We start from the raw sequence: 20016 nt of genomic DNA, 5'->3' as shown, positions 1-20016 counted from the left end.
TAAGCACGCAAATTTATGCCATTTACTGGCCAAAAAGATCAAATTTAATGCACTTTTGATCATAATTTCTATTTTGCGAGACCATTTCTCATCATTTTGGTGGCACACACATCCACACGCAAGATCAGATGATAAATGCTTAACGAAAGTCGCCATCAGTATCTTTTCACTTGCGCTAACAATTTCAAAGCGCTTAAGATATAAAATTGCTTCCAACTACCGGCAACATGTTCTTTTGACTATTGCTTAGTCACTCACTTGAAAAATAATCCCGAAAAATGTAAACAATTAGCAAGCACCATCAAAAAACAAACGCGCTAAGTCTTCTGACGTTTGAATTTTGAATATCCATTCCAATCGAAGGCTGAAGAAAACCTAGCGAGGAGCGAAGGCAAATAAAGAACAAAGGGTGGCCACCAACACCACCAAAATGCTGGTGCAGCGCCTGTTGGAGTGAGCAAGTGCTGCCAGGAAACTTTCGCTATAAATGCTACTATTCGTGAGTGTTCGCTTACAATTTCATCAAATTTGGCAGCACTAAGCAGACCCAAAAGAGCGCTGGAAGAAAAAAAGAACTAAGCTGAAAATAGAAAAATGGGCGTGGCCCAATGCACTCGACTGATTAGAATGCATTTTTGAAATATTTTTTGTAAATGCTTGTTAAAGGAATAGCATAACTTTTAATAAATGTGAAAATAAACAGAAATGTTCACAAAAAGTTGCTCTACTCGTTGGTGTACTTGGTTTTAGTGAATTTCAAGGATCAATCTAGATTATCCAGCATCATTCAAACACGACCGCTTATTAGGCTTAAAATGGGTATATTTCCCCTACTTTATTTAAAATCATGATTAAACAGACTTTACTGAAGTAACTTTTGCTCATTTTTGGTGGAGAGGTAGCTTATTAGGAGTGCTTTCAGAATATGCAATAACCCAGAAAGTGTCAAAATGTACATGATGCCTTTTGAAATGTTACCGTCGAAGTGCGAGTTTGTTTGTTTGTTTGCGGTAGTGTAAAAGCTCCTTGAGTGACTCGAACAGTAACAAGCATAACATTAGAGTACTTTTGTTAATTTGGTTTGGTTAACCGCGGTGGATTTTCTTGAAATAATTCGAACTGTCAAAAAGCCACCAAAGCATCTACCACATTGATCGCACAAAAATCTGTGGTAGAAAAGTATCCACCGGTAGATGCTTTGGTGGATTTTTGACAGTTCGAATTATTTCAAGAAAATCCACCGCGGTTAACCAAATCAAATTAACAAAAGCACTTAGGTCTATTCCCGTACATGCGGAATTGCAACATTTCTTCTGCAGAATTCTACAGCCATGGGAACACGGACGGAGCATTTCTTTCAAGTTAAATAAAAATACCAACAAACTTTTTTTTATATTCATCAATAATTTTATTCTATTTATAGTTACCTTACTAGCAAAATCTTCAAAATATGTACATTTATAATAACATACTTGTTGTTGTTACTGTTTGCTGTTGCTGTGTTTTTTTTTTTCTTGCCGGTACACACTCTTTCTTCTATTGTGTGTTTAGTTTTATTATAACTTCACCTCTTCTCAGCACAATGTTTGGACGCAAATCAAACGAAAGGAAAAATTAAGAATTAAGAATACTACAATGCTTATTACAATATTTAAAAAAAGACGAAAAGGGAGGGGGCGGTCTTAATTCACTATAAGTCAATGCCATTTTCTTGCTTTTTTTAGCGCACAGAAATCCTTAACGCAAAAAGTGTTGCTGTTTGTGTGATTGTTGTGTGGGACGAACTTACCAAACTGTTTTGAGTTTTAAAATCTACGCGCTACCAACGTGGTTTAGCAAGTTTCGGCGGCATCTAATTGGTTGCGTTTTTTTAATGTTTACTTTATTTTTCCTCAGTACATCGACAGTATTTCTCACATTGAATCACTACTGCGCTTATTATGATTTTGTTTTTAATATTGTTTATTGAGGGGGGGGGGGGGGGGGGGAGGGTCTCATAAATATAATCATCGTTTCTGTCAGTGTTGTGAAAGTGGGTTTACTTTTGAGTTTCGTATTATAGATATATTTTAGAGGGGGATTTTAGAGAAGCGAATCCAATGTACAAGTATAATTAGTTTTAATGCCTTAAGTCGATCTTATTTTTTTCTGCCAGATCTCTCTACAAAACATTTAAATTCCTAACGTTATGTGATTTTTCTTGTTATGTTTTCAGCTTCATAAATAACGCATTCTCGCATTCGCGCTCGCTTTGTGTGTGGTTGTGTGGGATTCCATTTTAAAGTGTAAACGTTTATTGTGTGTGTTTGTAGTCTCCCTACCTTACCAACTAGGAATAAGAATATATATATTTTTTCATATAAAAAAGCAGACAAAAGAGAGCCTTCTCTGAAAGTGTGAGAAACGATAAAGTTGAACCTAGAAAAATCAGACTGCGTTGAAATCACCTTCCTTTGTTTAAAACGTTTCAATTTTTCTCAGTGTTTGCACTTAAACGGTAAGAAAGAAAAAAAACGCGGTGAGGACCAATCGTAAACGCTACTATTTACATCAATCTCTTTGCAAGATTACACGGAGGGGGAGATTTCGTTAATTTACACAGCTTCTTGGTTAGAGTTGTCCAATCAATGTTTCCTCCGAATTATTGTGGGGGACGAAAATATATTGATTTAATTGTTTGTTGTTGCCTTATTTAAGAGTGACGACGACCCAGGTTTTCGTCCAAATTTGATGTGTGAGTGTGTAATTTAGAAAGGTTTTTATACTTTATCTCGTAATACAACTGCGCACTCTAATGCTAAAAGGTTAAAGGGGGAGCTTGTTTTGTAGTTTAATAAGTTATCGTTTGTCCATTACTTGTGTAAAACAGTCTATTTTCTTGTTTTTTTGAATACATTTAAGTTATGTGTTTTGTTTTTGAGTTTAATGATTTTGATATTTTTTTCTCTCCTCCATCGTTCCAAAATTGTTTCGTTTCCAAACTTTGTCTTAAACGCTAGAGCCTTCTTCCGTATTTTGCCAAACAATACTGAACCGTTGTTTTCGTTTCGTTTCGTCTAAAAGTCAATCAAATCTGTGCAGCTTGACAACACAAAAACCTAAGCTTTAAAAAGGTTTGAAAGAAAAAATACTGCAACGGTACTTTCCCCCCAAATTTCTCGCTTGGCGAGATTCACCTAACCTAAATCATCCGCTACCGCCAACGTCGCCTCCACACTCCCCTCAACCACTTCCGACGACGAGGACTCTCGCTGCCTCTCCTGTGCACCCAACTCACCTTGCTCAGCCTCAGCCTCAACTGGAGGCTCCGGTTCCGACGACGGGGGAGCCACAGCCACAGCAGGTGGGGCGTGGCATCATGACGAACCCGAGTGCTTCTCCGTCAGTTCGGCCCAGCGCTGCTCAAAGTACTTGCGCATGCCGTGGCCGGCCGTGCCCACCGGCGAGTCGTCCTCGTTGAACATCTCGCAGTTGTCGAAGATTTGGCGCACGTCGCCGATAAAGTCGTCGCGGGATTTGTAGCTGGAAGGGAGAGAAGGAAAATGAAGAATATATTTAAAAAAAAAACTAGGTAAATTGTTTTTTTCTGTATGTTTAAAATTGTGACAAATTGTCTTGCGAGTGATTGTTGAGCTTCTCACAATAATTGGAAGTATAATTATTAAACTTGAAAAAAATTATTATTATTTTTGGCAATGTTCACAAAAAGGCAGTTTTCAAATGTGTCAAACCATGGTTGCTAATTGATAAAAAAAGGTCGTCAATATTAGCGTCTAACGATAACGATAAAGGTTACCGGTCGGGACGATCCATGCTAAGTTTTCAAAGCTTTCACCAAGAATATATTTTTTTATCATTCTAGTAAGATTAAAAGTATTATACTCAAACATGTTCACAAAATACAGTACATAGTCCAAACTGAAGGGTTTAGAAAAATTAAATTTCGGATAATCGAAACACAAAAAAAATATTTTTTGTTGTTTTATTTTTGATTGTCGAGCTCAAGTATAACTCCTAAACTACGCTAAAGTGATTTAGAATTTTAAAATCAAAGATGGCGGCCAAAATGGCGATGACGCAGTATTGAAAATGCATTTTGTAATTTAATAGGCAATCAACTTTTTCGAAGTCCTATACAAACCTTCGGATAATCGTACATTGGATAATCCAGGCTTCGGATAATGGACTCTGAATTGTATTTTGAAAATACTAGAATTTTCATTAGGCCGATGCAAATATTTTTAAAAGTTTTTGTCCCTCGGCTCTGGCCGGAGTCGAGGGGGGGACAAAAAAATAAAAAAATATAAATATTAAAATAACATGCCATAGTTTCAACTTTTGCATGGAAAAAGTGTTTTAAAATGTATTTTACACTAGTTCAGTTGTTTTGCAAAAAAAAGGTTTTCAAAAAATGTAAAATTTGACGAAAACAAAAAATTTAGCGAAAAAAAACTTTAGCGAAAGTAGACATCGAAAATTTTCAAAAATTCAAAAGATTTTTATATGATTTTCCGGGCAAACATTGAAGGGGAGGGGACAAAAACTTTAAATAAAATTTGTACCAGCCTTATTTGCAAAATGGGTATCAAACAAAACAAAATTTTACATGCTTTTCGCTTTTATTAGAGTTTTTTTTTTCGTAAAATCCTAAAAAAAACTGTATTTTTTTTTTCAAAAATTATATATATAATCAGAGTTTTTTTGTAAAATAATAAAATTTTCACAAAACAAAAGTGTACTTTATAAATTTTAAAATTCGCTATTATGGGTATCAAACGAAGCGAAATTTTCAAGGTTGTTAATCGATAAAATTATCGTCTGACGATAAGGATAATGGTTATCGTTATCGTAGGGGCGACCCATATTGCACATTTTAAAAATTTTAGTATTTTCGATAAATACGGTAATTTGTGAAAATTTTAGTATTTTCTACAAAAACCTGTAATAAATTGAAAAAGCATACGAAATTTTAATTTGTTGATACCCATATACTGCCCCTGATTGCATAATTGTCCCATATGCATTTTATCGCTTTTGAGTTATTAATGCAGTTTGATTCAAAATCGTGTGATCTTTCATAAGAGCCTACAACATCCAGTACTTTGTTCTAAAAATCAGGAGGAAATCCAGTTTTATCGCCAAAACTTAACACGTAGCCTTATGTGTGGGACAAACTTCAAATGCGTTTTTCTCAGAATACTATTTTTGCACATGGGACATTAATGCAAACATGGGCATCATAGCATATTTTAAATATTAGAATATTTTCTTTAAAAATACGGTATTTTGTGAACAATTTTGAGTATATATTTATACTTTGAAACTTACTAGGTTTTCACGAAATATATTATTAGTGAAAGTATTGAAAATTAAACATGATATGGTTGAATCAATCGATTTCAGAAAGATTTAAAAACTGAGTTATCGTCTATTATCGGCGATAAGATTATCGCCGAAAGACTTATCAAAAAAACGATAACGATAGATTTCAATAACTCAAATTTAATTTTTTATTTTTGCAATTGAGGTATCAAACGAAGCGAAATTCTGTATGTATTTTTGCTTTCTTAATTCTTTTTTTTTTTTTTTTTTTTGCAAAATACTGTTTTTTTGGATAAAATACGCAAGTTTTCATAATTCTCAAATTTTCATAAAATAATGTATTTTTTGCGAAAATACTCATGTAATTTGCAATATGCAATATCAAATTTGCAATATCAAATGAAGCAAAATTTTGCAAAGGGAGCGAGATTTTTCATGTACCTATTTTCACTTATTTTTTTAGTAAATACTCCAATTTTTACAAAATAGCATATTTAAAAATGCCGTTTTATATAACATATTTTGAGAATTTTTGAAAATTCGAGTATTTAAAAAAAGGTATTATGTTAAAATTTGAGTACCTATTTTACAAAAAAAAAACTTTCATAAAGTGAAAATACATACAAAATCTTGCTTCGTTTGATACCAATATTGATAATTATGAAAAAATAAGGAATTTATTTTTTTGTATTTATTCTTTAAAGCTGACTAATAAAGGTAGTCAGTTTTAAAAAGTAAATACAAAAAAATATATATTCTTAAAGATTTAACATGATTTGGTTGTATCAAGTAAATTTTAAAAACAAGTTAAAAATGAGTTATATTCCTTTATCGTTGCAAATATTATCCCGATAGAATCATCTAAATAACGATAACGATAGATTATCGTTATCATTATCGACACTCGATAATTTTATCGTTAACAATCTTGTGTCAAATAAACTCAAGACATCTTTTTTTATTGTACCGTCATCAGGGGTGACATTGGGTCTGGGGGATGAGATTTTTTTTCGACATCAGGCATGCCTACCCTAGCAACTTTGTCGAAACCAGGGTTGGAATAATCGCAAAAAATAATCGGAAAAAAATCATTTCCGCGAAAGTGAGAAAAGACGAACCACGTAAAAGAAAGTCGCTCCCAAACTTCTCGAAAAAACAATGAATCAGTAGATTTTTTTTGAGAATTTCGTTGATAGCATCACTTAAAATTATTTAATTCGATTGGTTTACACACATTGCCCATCTAGAAAAAGTGACAGGTCATTTTTAAACGTGTGGCGTTACACCTGCAAGTGTAGTAGGTAGTGAAATAGACGTTTCGCCGAATAATCAAGATGATATTTTTTTAGATTTCTTCTAACGATATCTCGTGCGCGAGAGAGGAGAGCCATTTTCCCTTTCGATTTTTTCTCTTGATGAGCGTCAACAGATTTTTTTTGATGATTCTTCCATCGCTGGTCGAAACCATACACTTTTCTCACTGAAAATTTTAATATTTTTAAATAAAAAATATCTCTAGTTTAAAATATGACAAAGGTCGAAAAACATAAAGTCGATGGGCAAAAAGTCAAAAGTGAACAAAAGGTCGAATGGAAAAAAGGCCAAAAATGCCTTTTTTATTGAGCACAATCTTTCAGTTTAACGAGTTTTTCACATAAAAATATTTAATTTTCATGAAAATATATTGAAATTCAGATATTCATTCATAAAACTTTTGCAAATATTTTTTGAAGTTTATGTCCCTCGCCTTTGATCAAAGTCGAGGGGGGGCAAAAAAAAAGTTTAAAAATTGAATTTACGAGCCATGGTTTCAACATTTGAATGAAAAAAGTGTTTTAAATTGCATTATACACCTGTTTTACAATCATTGGATTCCAAAATATGTAAATATTGACGAAAATTCAATTTTTTGCGTTTTTTTTTTTTGATTATCAATGCAGAAAAATGCAATTTAGATTGTTTTCAGTTGATTAAACTTCTATTTACATTAAAATTTTGAAGTTTTTCGAAAAAAATATTTGTTTTGCCCCCTGATTTTTAGGACAAATTTTGAAGGGGGGGGGGGACATAAACTTTGAAAAGTGTTTGCAACGGCCTAAATTCTTATGTTTCAATAAACTAGGATATTATCAAACTTTTATTTATTTGCATATTTCATCACAAAATGCGTATAGTGCCCAAGGGGTGTACAAACTTTTTTTTACATACTGTATATTTGTATGTCCCAATCCTTTTTTCCAGACCCAATGTCACCCTGGCTGACGTTTTGATAATAATTGCATTTTTGTATACAAGGGCAATCTTTTAATGGATTTGAAAAATAGATACTTACACCATGTCCTGCAGCCGCTTTTTGATGGTCGACAAATCCATCGGGTTCTTGATGACCTTGCGGTACGTCGGGAACTGCTTGGTGTTTACGGGCAGGAGAAACGGCCAGGAATCTTCGTGGACCTATTAAAATTGAAGAAAAATTATTTTAGAATAACCCTTCTTTACCTTCAAATCACGCTCATCTCACCTCCATCTCCTCCAGCACCGCCTTGCACGGCGCCAGCTCCTTCATCAGCTTCTTGGTGGCCTTCTTCTCCTTCTTGGCCTGCTCGCGCGCCTCATCGCGATCCTTTTTGTCCTTTTTGTGCGAGGACGACGACGACGAGGACGTCAACGCCGGAGCCGGCACCGGCTGTTGCTCTTCCGAGGACGACGATTCCTGGTGTTGTGGTTGCTGTGGCTTCTCGGAGTTGTGCTGCTCGTCGTACGAGGTCGATCCGGATGGTGAATAACCACCCGAGGTGGGCGTTGAGGGCACGGCGGCACCGTGTTGCTCTTGAGGTTGGTGATCTGCCGTCGTCGAATCGTCGTTGCTACCGAGCGAGGAGGCATTCAAGCTGCCCGCTGTGTTGTCCATGCTGGTGTTGACGGCGGCGGCCGCGCCGCTGTCGGGTTGAGATTGCGAGGAGGGTGGTTGAGATTCTGGAACGTAATCCGGGTAATACTGTTGCTGCTGCTGCTGCTGAGATTGATAGTACTGCTGGTAGTGCTGCTGCTGGGCGTCGAAGGTGGTGGCCGTCGAGGGTGGCGGCGGCAGTTGGAAGCTGTTGAGTACGCTCGACACGGGCGTTCCCTCGAGGTTCGCGTACTGCGGAAATGCAATTGCTGGCGGTGTTGGCGTTGGCATCGTCATCTGGCTGAAATCTGCTGAGTTCGTCGCGGTCGCTGCCGTCGTCGCCGCTGTCGACAACGGCTCTTCATGGGTCGTCGTCGTCGTCGTCGTGGATGCTACTGAATGTGCTGGACTGTATTAATGGGTTTTCAGTGTTTTAATGAGAGAATTCATTCTTGCTTGCTTGGGTTTGGGAAATGGGTTGAGGCTCATTTCAAACGTGTTCAATAGCTACCTTAACGGCGTCGTTCCGAGGGTGGCGGCGGTGCCCGTCGTCGTCTGCAGGCCGGCAACTCCGCCGCACGGTGTGGTGGCCGACGTGGGGGACGTCATCGGACAGGGCGCCGTGGCTGACGTCTGCTGGGGGATTTCCTCATGGGACGAGTTGAGCGACTGGTTGGCCGACTGATTGCTCAGGCTGGACTGGTTGAGCGACGTGTTGTGATTGGACGACTTCTCCTTGGGCTTCCGCTGGGGCTTCTTCTTCGGGGGAGCCTTCCCGATGCAGTTGGTGCAGTACCACTTGCCGCGAGGATACTAGAAGAGAGAAGAAACCGGTCAGATCACATCAACTCGAGAAGCCACCTCTCTCATCAACTCACCTTCAACATCGGCGGAATATAGCAGTCCTGATGGTAGGCCCGAGGGCACAACTCACAGTAGACCATCTTTCCGAGCGGCGGTGGCCGCAACCCTCCGCACACGATGCACTTCCGGTCGCCGGTGGCCTTATTTTTACACTCGAAGCAATACCTATACGAAAAAATCAAACCAGTTACAAGCCCGGTCTTCAAAGAATCTCCCATCCAACTCACCAATCCCCGTCCGGAATCTTGTCCATCCGTGGCTTGAAGCAGTACGTGTGGTAGCCGCGGTCACACCCGTCGCACAGCAGCAGCTTGTCCTCCTGCTCGCCCGACTGGCAGAACTGGCAGTTCTGCAATAAAAGTTTTTTGGATGACGAAAGGCTCGTTCGCGGCGTGAGCCGGTTCTTCCGCAGCTGCAGCAGCAGGTGCGTTTTGGCCGCCAGAAGGGCGCCCCGGGCGGCATTGGAAGAGGAAGCGGAGGGACTGGAGGGACTTTTGGGCGTGGACAGAGGGGAGGAGGAGGCGGAAGCGGTGGTGCCATTTTCCTTCTTCTTCTTTTTGGCATTTTTAGACGGCGTCGATGGGGTCAACCCATTGGACACGTCGGCTTGGGACTAGGCGATGGCAACAACACCAAGCGATTAGTTTGTGTGTGTTAGGTGTGTTCAAAAATGCGGCAATTATAGCAGATGAGTAGTTAGTCGAGCGAGCGCGCGCGCGAGAACCAAAAATTTCAAAATCCGAACGCGAAATGAAGAGAAAACAGAAAAGAAAACGAAAGGAGAAAAATGAATTAACTTATGGAAGTGGTGAGTTGAGGTTAAGATTTTAGATCAGGGAGAACTAATAATGAAACTATTTGAAGAAGATAAAAGCATGCATTAAACAAAATTGCTGTTGTAATAAGAACTTGTATCAAAAATTGCAATTAAAAAATGTGAGCTTTCTAAAAAAATATGAAAGTCGCTAGATTCCTTTCTTATATCGAACTGATTTTAGGATTTTAGCCTTGGAAATAAGAAAAAATAAATTCAAAATGTTTGTATTTTTCTCTAATTTTGCATAAGACAAGGCACATATCTCGTTAATCATTATAAATGTCTTTATTTGACAAATTTGTCAATTCTTCTCTAAGCCACATATTTGTGAACAGCACAAACTAGTTTTATACAGTAAATCCACAATAACGCAATAACTTTTTAAGAGGGCAGGGTTGGTGACAAATACTAGAATTATCACAAAATACCATTGTTTTATGAAAATACTCATCTTTACGTGACTTACAATACGAGTATAATAAAACGAGAAATTGTGTTTAATTTCCATAGCTTAATAATATTAGGCTGAATATATTTTTTAAATCCATCTAATTTTTAATTCTAAAAATTTCATTTTTTTTTAAATGAGAACAAAACAATGTGAAATTTGGAAATAAAGACCAAACAGCAAATTTAAAAAAATATTCAAAAATTAAAATAAGCGCAAAAACAATGAATTGATAAAATCATGTCGTTAGTTTCCCAAATTTTAAATTTAGAAATTCAAGAATTTTAAAATAAACCCATAACATTGTATGTTTATTTACTACCAAGTACTCAAATTATCAAAAATCTCATATTTCAATATATTTGATGTAAAATGCCCAAACTTTTACAAAATTTTGATAAAAAAATACCTTAAAAAAAACAAAATACAGAAAGTACGGTAAGTTGTGAAAATTTTAGTATTTTCCGGTATTTTTTGAAAATTGTAGGTTTTCACAAAAAAAAAAATACAAATTTCAACTTTTTTATAGTATTTTCGAATATTGCAAAATATATTTTTAACTATTTTTGTATTCATAGTTTTTTTACAAAAAAAAATGTAATAAAGTAAAAATGCATACAAAATTTCAATTCGTTTGATACCCATATTTGCAAATAAAGAAAATTTGAGTACTTTCGAAGAAATACGGTATTTTGTCAAAATTTTAGTATTTTCCAAAAAAAAACTCTAATAATGTGAAAATGCATAACCAATTTCGCTTCGTTTGATACTCGTATTGTAAATTATAAAAGATTGAGAATTTTCAAAAAATGCGGAATTTAGTAAAAAATTTAGTTTTTACAAAAAAGAATAACTTAAAAAATGCATATAAGATTTCAATTCGTTTGATACCCATATTGCAAATTTAAACTTTTTTAGTATTTTCGAATATTGCAAAATATATTTTTTTACTATTTCCGAAAGAACCGTATTTTGTGAAAATCGTAGTTTTTTACAAAAAAAAATGTAATAAAGTGAAAATGCATACCAAATTTCAATTCATTCGATACCCCCATAATGGAAATTTTTAAAATTTTAGTTATTTTTCAAAAAAATAAGGTATTTTGCAAAAAAAAATTGTTTACAAAAACAACTCTAATGAAGTGCAAAATTTGGCTTCGTTTGATACCAATATTTGCACGTAATGAAAATTTGAGTACTTTCGAAGAAATACGGTATTTTGTGAAAATTTTAGTATTTTCCGAAAAAAAAACTATAATAATGTGAAAATGCATAACAAATTTCGCTTCGTTTGATACCCATATTGTAACTTTTGAAAGTTTGAGAGTTTTCAAAAAATTACGGTATTTTGTGAAAATTCAAGTTTTTTACAAAAAAAAAATATCATGGTAAAAATGCATATAGAATTTCAATTCGTTTGATACCCATACAGCAAATTTTATTTTTATAGTATTATCGAATATTGCAAATTACAATTTTTTTAGAATTTTCGAAAAACCGTATTTTGTGAAAATCGTAGTCTTTTACAAAAAAATGTAGTAAAGGAAAAATGCATACAAAATTTCAATTCGTTTGATATCAATAATATTTTTTTTAGTCTTTCGAAAAAAATACGGTATTTTATGATTTTTTTAATTTTTCACAGAACACAACTCTAATAAAGTGAAAAAGCATACAAAATTTCGCTTCGTTTGATTTGAGTACTTTCGAAAAAAAATACGGTATTTTGTGAAAATTTTAGCTTTAGAAAAAAATCTAATAAAGTGAAAATACATACAAAATATCACTTCGTTTGATATTTATTTTGCAAATTTCGAAAAAAAAAGTTATAATAAAGCTAAAATATAAAACAAATTAGTTTGACGTGTAATTCGATAGTGATTTTTTGAATAAAATACTTGAATTGTCACAGTTTGTTTTTAAATATACTTGAATTTTTATAATTATGAATATATTTAATTATTCAAATCTTCAATAAGCAAAACTTGGCGTGGATTTACAAAATATAGTTGAAAAAAAAAACTTTTAGTAAGTTATTTCAAATTCGCTCTCGTAAAATTACGGTTATTAATAATCGTGGCTCGACAATAATTGCGATAATATTACTGTTATCGTTTGTTAGCCTCGATAACGTTATCGTTAACAACCTTGATAATTACATGGCTTGCAGGAAAAAATCATTGGATATAAGGACTAAACATTTTAAATAAAAGGATAAAACATTTGAAAACTGTACTGCATTTATTTGTTTTTTTAAATGAACAAGTAATTGAAAAATGTTTTCAAATAAAGTATTAAAATATCTACATTTGATGTTATCATTCCCGTAAAAAGCGAGAAATTTATCAGGAAAAAATAAAATAAATAAGTTCAAACAGTTATAAATCTTCACAAATTAAGTCCGATTGGAATTTCAAACATTATAGATTTTTTCATAAGCTGATAACATAAACAAGAAAAACTGAAAGCCAAACCAAATAAAGCGATTTATTCTTTAATTTTCATTTTTTTTTTGTTTAGTATTTAAATTTGATTCTTCACTTATATTTTCATTTATCATAAATAAAACGGTCAATGTTAGTATTTTTTTAGAAAATCAAACAAACCAAAGGAAACAAAAAGCAACAAACTAAATAGTTAGTTTAAAGAAGTACTAATTGCGCATCTGCCGATTTGAAAAAGAAGGAAAATCGCACACTTTCTACGCTTTGAGAAACGGGAGAAATTGGATATCGAACTAATTCTACTAGTATTGACTTTGGGAAACGGGGATAATTTGGGATCACACAGGCACTCTTCACACAACTTTTTTTTTTGTTCCACACAACTTACCGCCTTCATGATGCTCTTGTCCCAGGCGACGCACGACTCGAGCACGTACAGTGCCATCGACAGCTGGGCGGTAGTGACCGATCGTTCTACGGCGTCGCGCCAGGACATGAGACCTACGCGGGATGAAGCAAAAAGTATGTCGTTAGAAAACTGTTCGATTCGGGGATTGATTTTCGGACAAACCTTTCGGAATGTTTTCATCCTCGGAGCTGTTTGAGCAGTTGGACGAGTTCATCGTCGCGTGGTGGTGCGCTTCCTGCTGGGCAATCACTGCCATCTGGGCTTCGGTCGTGCTGGAAGAAAAACGAAAGTTAGTTGCATTCGGGTTCAACACTGCGGTCTGTGCTCAACTCTCGGGTCACTACTTTACTCACTTGATGCCGAGCGGTGGCTTGAGGTAGCGCCGTTCGATGGCGGATTCGAGGCCGGCGATGCGCTCGCGCAGCATTTCGATGCTGACGTCCTCGACGATGCCGTTGTCGCTGTCGCCGTCCCGCTGCGGCACCTGCCAGCCCTTCATCTGCATGGACGCCGAAGCGACCTTGTCCTCCATGGCTTCGATCTGATCGAGCAGGGCGATCTCAACGCGCCGGGCGATGGCCGGGTTCCACGCGTTCCACGCCTCCGACTCGGTCCAGTTGGTGATGGGGGCGCGGGGGTGGGCCACCGGGAAGGGGGTTGACAGGTTGACGCTTTCCTGGAGGGACTCGAGCAGACTTTGGCGGAGAGATCGCTCGCGGACTCCTCGAGGGTTTAGGGACTTGATCAGTTCGTTCAGCTCTTCGATGTCGTTGATTTTCCACCAGCCGTGGCGGAGGTCCTTGGGGACGTGTTTGACTTCGGGTTTCGCTAGGGTTCCACGCGCTTTCACCTCTTCAAGCTGGCGTTCCTCTTCGGGGGTCATCTGCAGCGGTTGGAACTGGTCGCACTGGACGTACGCGGTCAGGTTGCTGAGCGTTAGCGTCATGTACGCGGGCAGGGAGAACGTTCCGTACTCTTCGGGTTCGCCCTCCTGCTTGACATCGGGTTTAACGTCCAGCTGGCTTTCGTCGATCGATTCCCGCTTCGGGATCAACGTTGGCTTCGTGTCCGACTCCGCCGCTGGTTCCAGCTTGATCTTCTTGGCAATCACATCGGCCATTTCGTCCTCGTCGAGGCCGGAAAGCGACAGGATCGATTCATTTTTAAAGTGAATCTCAACCATCTTTTCCAGCGGCACGCTGAAGAACTGAATGTTGTTGCCGATGTCCCATCGGTTGCCCTGGATCTGGCAAATCTCCCGACAGGTAATGTTCGTATACACTTGGCGGGCGACGGACGACGGTGTGGTGCCCTTAATCGACGGCAGCGGACACTCGGTACTAGCGAGCGGAAGTTCCTTGTCCACGATCGAGAACCACCGGTCCATGGGTTGGTCCGAGTTGAGTTCCTTCTTGATGCGCTCCTCGGACTTGATCTCGCCGAGTTCCATCTCCTCGTCAGCGCCAATTTCGCCGTTCTCCAGTTTTGGCTTAATATCACAGTTGCTGCCGGCGTCGCCGACGCCTCCACCGCCACCGTTTGTCGTCAGTCCCGCTGGCTGTTCGGTTTCGCGCAACGGCTGATCGCCACTCTCGGTGTCGTCGTCCGGAATGGTGATCGTGGGGGTTTCCTCCTGCACCAGCTGGACGTCGTTGTCTTCCTGCGGTCCTCGGCTGCTGTTCAAGTTTACGCCGCCAATTTGATTGTTCACCTCGACAATCTTCGTCTCGTCGTGGTTGTTGCCCTTTTGTACTAGAATCGCCGTCGGGATCGAATCTTCGATGTCCATCAGGTGATCGTCTTCGCGCTTCTTCTTCGCTGCTCCCAGCATGATCGGAGGTGGAACAGGAGGTTCCTGGACCATGGGGACCGGTGGTGGAATCACGGGTTTTGGATGTTCCTCGATTACCGGTGGGGCGACTGGGGTCACCGGAGCCGGTGCGTGTTCCGCTTCGGACTGCGAATCCGTCCGAGTCTCCTCGCAGTTGCTGAAACTGGTTCGGGAGTTGTCCTCGTCCTGCACGTCCTGCGATTCGCTGTCGTTCGTGCACTCCTGGTTGAAGAAGTCGTGCTTCTTTTTACTCCGACCACTTCGCTTCCGCTTTCGCTCTTCAAGCCCACCGATGTGGTGCGACGGGAACTCATTCGCGTCCTTGTTCTCCTTGTTCTTGTCCCGGTCGCGCTTCACAATGTCCGCTATCGTGGGGATGAACCGCGGAATGCCCTCCGCTTCATCTGCCGCATCTGCAACGGCTTCGGCCGCGGCAGCTGCAGCCGCTTCTTCAGCCGCAGCAGCTTCTGCCTTGGCCGCTTCCTGACTAGCATGAGCCTCCTCGAGGGCACACTCGTATTTGCACACATCCGGTTGGGCCGACTCCATCGCCTCGACGTAAACGCCGCCACACTTGGGCAGACACCAGTACCGGCGCCAGTAGCGATCCTGGCCGAAGCACTTGACCCGGAGTTGGTTCAACGCGTACTCCAGCTGACTCTTGTTCTGGAACGACGTCTCCAGGATCTTGTCGTACTTCCGCTGGGCCTCCTCGGCCGTCAGATGCGCGTCCTCGTCCTCCTCCAGTTGCGTTCCCTCGCTCTCCAGGTCGCTGTTGTCGTCGTCGTTACGCTCACTCGGCGCATGCTCGTGGTGCATCGTCATCGACTTGGAGAACGAATGGTCAACGTCGCCACCGGGTGCGTGCTGCTGGGACATGTCACCCATCTCGGAGAAGCTCAACTCCTTGGACTTTGACTCCTCGAGTTGGTGTGGCGTTGGTGGGGCTTTGATGGGACTGTCCTCCATCGGGGTGATTGTGCCGTTGTTGAGCGGTGGAAGAGATTCTTGGCTAGGATTCAGCACCGTTTCGTCTTTGTGGTTCTGCTCGACCTCGGCCGGAACTGGCGCAGAATCGGTCGTCGGTGGTGCCGTTGCGTCCAGAACTTCACCCTCGCCTCCTTCAGTCTTTTCCTCCCCTGTTTGCTGCGGTTGCGTCTGAGACGCCTGATTGTCCTCTCCAGTCGGTGGAGCGATGACGATTCCTTCCGCCGCGGCTGCAGCCGCTGCCGCTTCCTCTGCCCGCTTCGCCTCCTCGGCAGCCTTCATCTGCAGGGACTTTTCCAGCGCAGCAGCTTGAGCCTTCTCGTACTGCTCCAGCCGTTGCTTCCTCGCAACCAACATCTTGTACTTCCTGATCTTGTTGTCCAGCAGGTAGCGCTCCTTCTTCAGCTGAGCCTGCGTCTCCAGACTTCCCTCGATCTGCTTGCAAACCGCCTTGTTCAGCAGCAAATCGTTGCACAACATGGCCAGGATCTGCACCTTCGTCGTCGGGTTCAGCGCCACAAACGGTTTGTCTTTGAGCAGCTCCGACAGCTTGTACCGCAGGTTCTCCGACAGCAGCTCGTAAAACTGCCTGTTCTTGTCGCTGGCCGTCTTGATGTCCTCCTCGGTGGGCAGGTGATGCCGCTCGCGCTCGCGCTCCAAGCTGATTCCACTCTGCTGCTTGACCTCGCCGTGAGCTACCGCGTACAGGTATATCCGCAGGATCTCCGACACGTTCGAGTGGGTAATGTCCGCCTGGCGCAGGGTTTGGCCGAGCAGCGTCGTGTGCCGACCCGGGTTCGGAATGCCCGGATCTTCGATGGCACACACGAGCAGGTGCGTCATCACGGAAAGCAGCTCTTCCTCGGCTTCGATTGCGTTTTCGCAGGTGAGAGCTGAGTGGAGCGACTGCAGCGTTGGAAGGGCTTCCATGTCTGCGGGGGGGTGAAACGAAGTTTCAGTTAAGAGATTGTCACTTATTCAGCTTGAGGGGAAACTTACCTGTGGACTCGCTAAAGCCGAGCGTCTCGCCAAAGTTGTGCAAGAACTCAAACACCATCAGCAGGTCAGCGAAGCCGGTGCCGGTCAGTTTGAGTCCTGGGATTCGCGGCAGGTTCGGCAGCACCGGTTGGTCGCCGATTTCCGTGTCCTCTTGGGGTTTTCTGAAATTGAAATGGTCAAGAAACTTCCTTAACACAAGAAGCATTGAATCTTACCTCAGTTCCTGAAGAATGCTGGTGTCCCGCTTGCGCATCGTCAGCTTCCTCTCGCGCTGGATCAGCTTGTCCAGGATGACCTAGAAGATCGAATCAGTCAGTATCGTTGGACTATTTTTTACGGTTATCTCAATCTTACCTGATGCTTCTTCTTTTCCTTCTCCTCAAACTTGCGGCGAAGTTCGAGCTGCTTGATCAGCGTCATGTGCTGGCGTCGTCGTTCTCGCTCCTTTTTTAAATAGATGAATCGAATTATTTAGAATTTGTTTTCCAAAACTATGTTTGTTACTTCTACAAATCAAAATTAGTCACTTATGAAACTACTACTTTACGAACACTAGCAAAAACATCAATATTCCAAACTAATAAAAAAGGTCAAAATAACTTAAGGCTGAAAATTCTAAAATACTCAAAAAAAGGAAAAGGTGCACAAGACAAAAGGTTGGCCCTTTAAATAGGAGAATAGGTAAAAAAAAAAACAAACAAACGGTCCAAAGGACTTAATGTCAAAATAGACAATAGGTCAAAAAAATGAAGGGTCCAAGAGACAAAATGTCCAAAGAACTTAAGGTCAAAATGAATAAACGGTTCAAAGGACAAGTGGTTCAGAATGTCGAAATGCTCAAAAGGACAAAAGGTCAAAGTAGACAAAAGCATCAGAGCAGATGAAAGGTCTAAATGGATAATAGATTCAAAGGAAAATATGTCCAAAGGACTATAGGTCCAAAGGACACTAGGTCCAAAGGAAAATAGGTCCAAAAGACAGTAGTCCCAAAGGACAATAGGATTAATGGAAAAAAAGGTCCAAAGGACAATAGATCCAAAGGACAGTAGATCCAAAGGACAATAGTTCCAAAGAACAATAGGTCCAAATGACAATAGGTCCAAAGGACAATAGTTCCAAAGGACAATAGGTTCAAAGGAATAATAGGACAAAGGACAATAGGTCCAAAGGACAATAGTTCCAAAGAACAATAGTTCCAAACAACAATAGGTCCAAAAAACAATAGGTCCAAAAGACAATAGGTCCAAAAGACAATAGGTCCAAAGGACAGTAGGTCCAAAGGACAGTAGGTCCAAAGGACAACAGGTCTAAAGGACATTAGGTCCAAAGGACAATAGGTCCAAAGAACAATAGGTCCCAAAAACATCCAAAGAACAATAGGTCCAAAGGACAATAGGTCCAAAGGATAATAGGTCCAAAGGAAAATAGGTCTAAAGGAAAACATACCCAAAGTACAATAGTTCCAAAAGACAAAGGGTCAACAGTGACTAAAGGACAAGTGGTCAAAGTGAAAAATGAACCAAAGCACAAAAAGACCATAGGAAAATAGGTGTAAAAAAGACAAACGATCCAAAGGTCAAAAGGTCGAAATAAACAATAGGTCCAAAGGACAATAGGTCAAAATGACAATAGGTCCATAGCACTTAAGACGCAAAGTTCAAATGGTCCTAAAACAAAAAATCGAAATGGACCAAAGGTCAAAATGACAAACGGTCAACCTGGGCGATCGAATGAACAAAATAATTTTAGTTTCGTCTGGAATATTCATGCTATCAAAATTATCAGTCATCAAATTCTAAATCAAAATTAAATTGTTAGTATTATCATGCAACTTTTTTTTTTTAAAGGAGAATAACAAAATAATTCTGATTGTTTTAAAAATGAACTGATTTGAAGTTAAGTTAGTTGTATTAAATTGACACAAAAAGTTGACTTTTAGTGAGTTATAGAAAATTTTAAATTAAATTAACACAGTTGATGCCTACCATTTCAACGGCGTACATCAGCTCTTTCTGTTTGGCGAGTTCCTGGAGAACAAAATTGCGTTAAAAGAAGAGAAAACAAAAAAGTTTTTTAAATAATCCTATATTTTAACATCACAGACAACATTTAACAAGTGTGGCATTTTTTTCTATTCTCTAAATTTCAACTTTAACTTTCGGTGAGAACAATGTGCTTGATTTCCTAACTCATTATTTTACAAAAACATAAAGTTTCCTAAATTTCCCTAACCTAAAAATGGTTGTTAGTCACAAACGACACGGGACAACGTGGAGCTTTAAATAATACGGAGGTGAGGAAGGCAAAACTATTTTATACAAAACACAACACAACACAAAAAGGTGGGACACAGTTTTAACTAAAGGAGGTATTAGACTGACAAAAAGTGTGAGTTTGTTTGTCATAGTCTAATGCCTCCTTAAAGCTCTCAAATCTAATGACGTTCTAACTTTCACACACTCTCGTGAATCGCTAATCTCAACGGGGGGATTCTTGTCTAAAACAGGAGTGAGACACAACACTACAGTTTGGCACGCAAACTCTAGCTAAGCCACAATTCGGGCAAAAGTACCTGTTCTTTCTGTAACAGTGCTTGCTGTCGTTTTAGCTCTTTCTCCTAAATTTATGGAATTTGAGTGTGGGATTTTGTTTGTTTGATATCGCCGATGCCAAATGAAAAAATTTTTTTTTCGAGTTTGAATTTGAGTTTTGAAAAGAAAAGTAAATCAATTTAGGGTAAATTTTAACAAATTTTAAGCTTATTATAAAGTGAAGACTTACCTGTTGCTTCCGGGCAGCTTCTTCGGCTTTTTGGCGGGCGAGCTCTTCCTCTCGCTTTCGTTTAGCCTGAGTAAACAAAAAATACATGTTAAGTTTGTCTTAAATTCAAATCATGCGTCTGTCCCACCACTTTCAATTTTCCTCAACTTAAATTGCTTGCATCCCTTCTAACAAATTTGTACTGAGTAGTGATGTGGATAAATGTACTACCATGCAAAACTATC

At 39.6% G+C, this 20016-nt stretch overlaps 1 protein-coding gene across 9 annotated transcripts in view; it reads right to left on the bottom strand.

Annotated features, from left to right (window-relative positions):
- Positions 1–1384: 1384 nt before the first annotated feature.
- Positions 1385–20016, bottom strand: part of LOC6045430 — a 118924-nt gene continuing 100292 nt past the window's right edge. For 6 of the 9 annotated variants that reach the window (XM_038256140.1, XM_038256137.1, XM_038256143.1 and 3 more), the window contains 15 exons: positions 19793–19858; positions 19584–19628; positions 18997–19038; positions 17366–17455; positions 17227–17306; positions 17012–17172; positions 13548–16944; positions 13357–13466; positions 13174–13286; positions 9304–9425; positions 9091–9241; positions 8724–9025; positions 7844–8621; positions 7655–7776; positions 1385–3522 (listed from right to left, as the gene is read on the bottom strand). In XM_038256140.1, coding sequence (XP_038112068.1) covers positions 3357–3522; positions 7655–7776; positions 7844–8621; positions 8724–9025; positions 9091–9241; positions 9304–9425; positions 13174–13286; positions 13357–13466; positions 13548–16944; positions 17012–17172; positions 17227–17306; positions 17366–17455; positions 18997–19038; positions 19584–19628; positions 19793–19858 — 5745 coding nt within the window. In that variant the 3' untranslated portion in view covers positions 1385–3356. Of the gene's footprint in view, positions 3523–7654; positions 7777–7843; positions 8622–8723; positions 9026–9090; positions 9242–9303; positions 9426–13173; positions 13287–13356; positions 13467–13547; positions 16945–17011; positions 17173–17226; positions 17307–17365; positions 17456–18996; positions 19039–19583; positions 19629–19792; positions 19859–20016 lie in introns of those variants that run through there. The other 3 variants (XM_038256142.1, XM_038256144.1, XM_038256146.1) reach the window with 3 other exon arrangements.

Source organism: Culex quinquefasciatus, chromosome 2 (genome assembly GCF_015732765.1).
Source record: "Culex quinquefasciatus strain JHB chromosome 2, VPISU_Cqui_1.0_pri_paternal, whole genome shotgun sequence".
NCBI lineage: Eukaryota > Metazoa > Arthropoda > Insecta > Diptera > Culicidae > Culex > Culex quinquefasciatus.
Note: the sequence above shows the minus strand (reverse complement) of the source record. Positions and strands in the feature narration are given on the sequence as shown.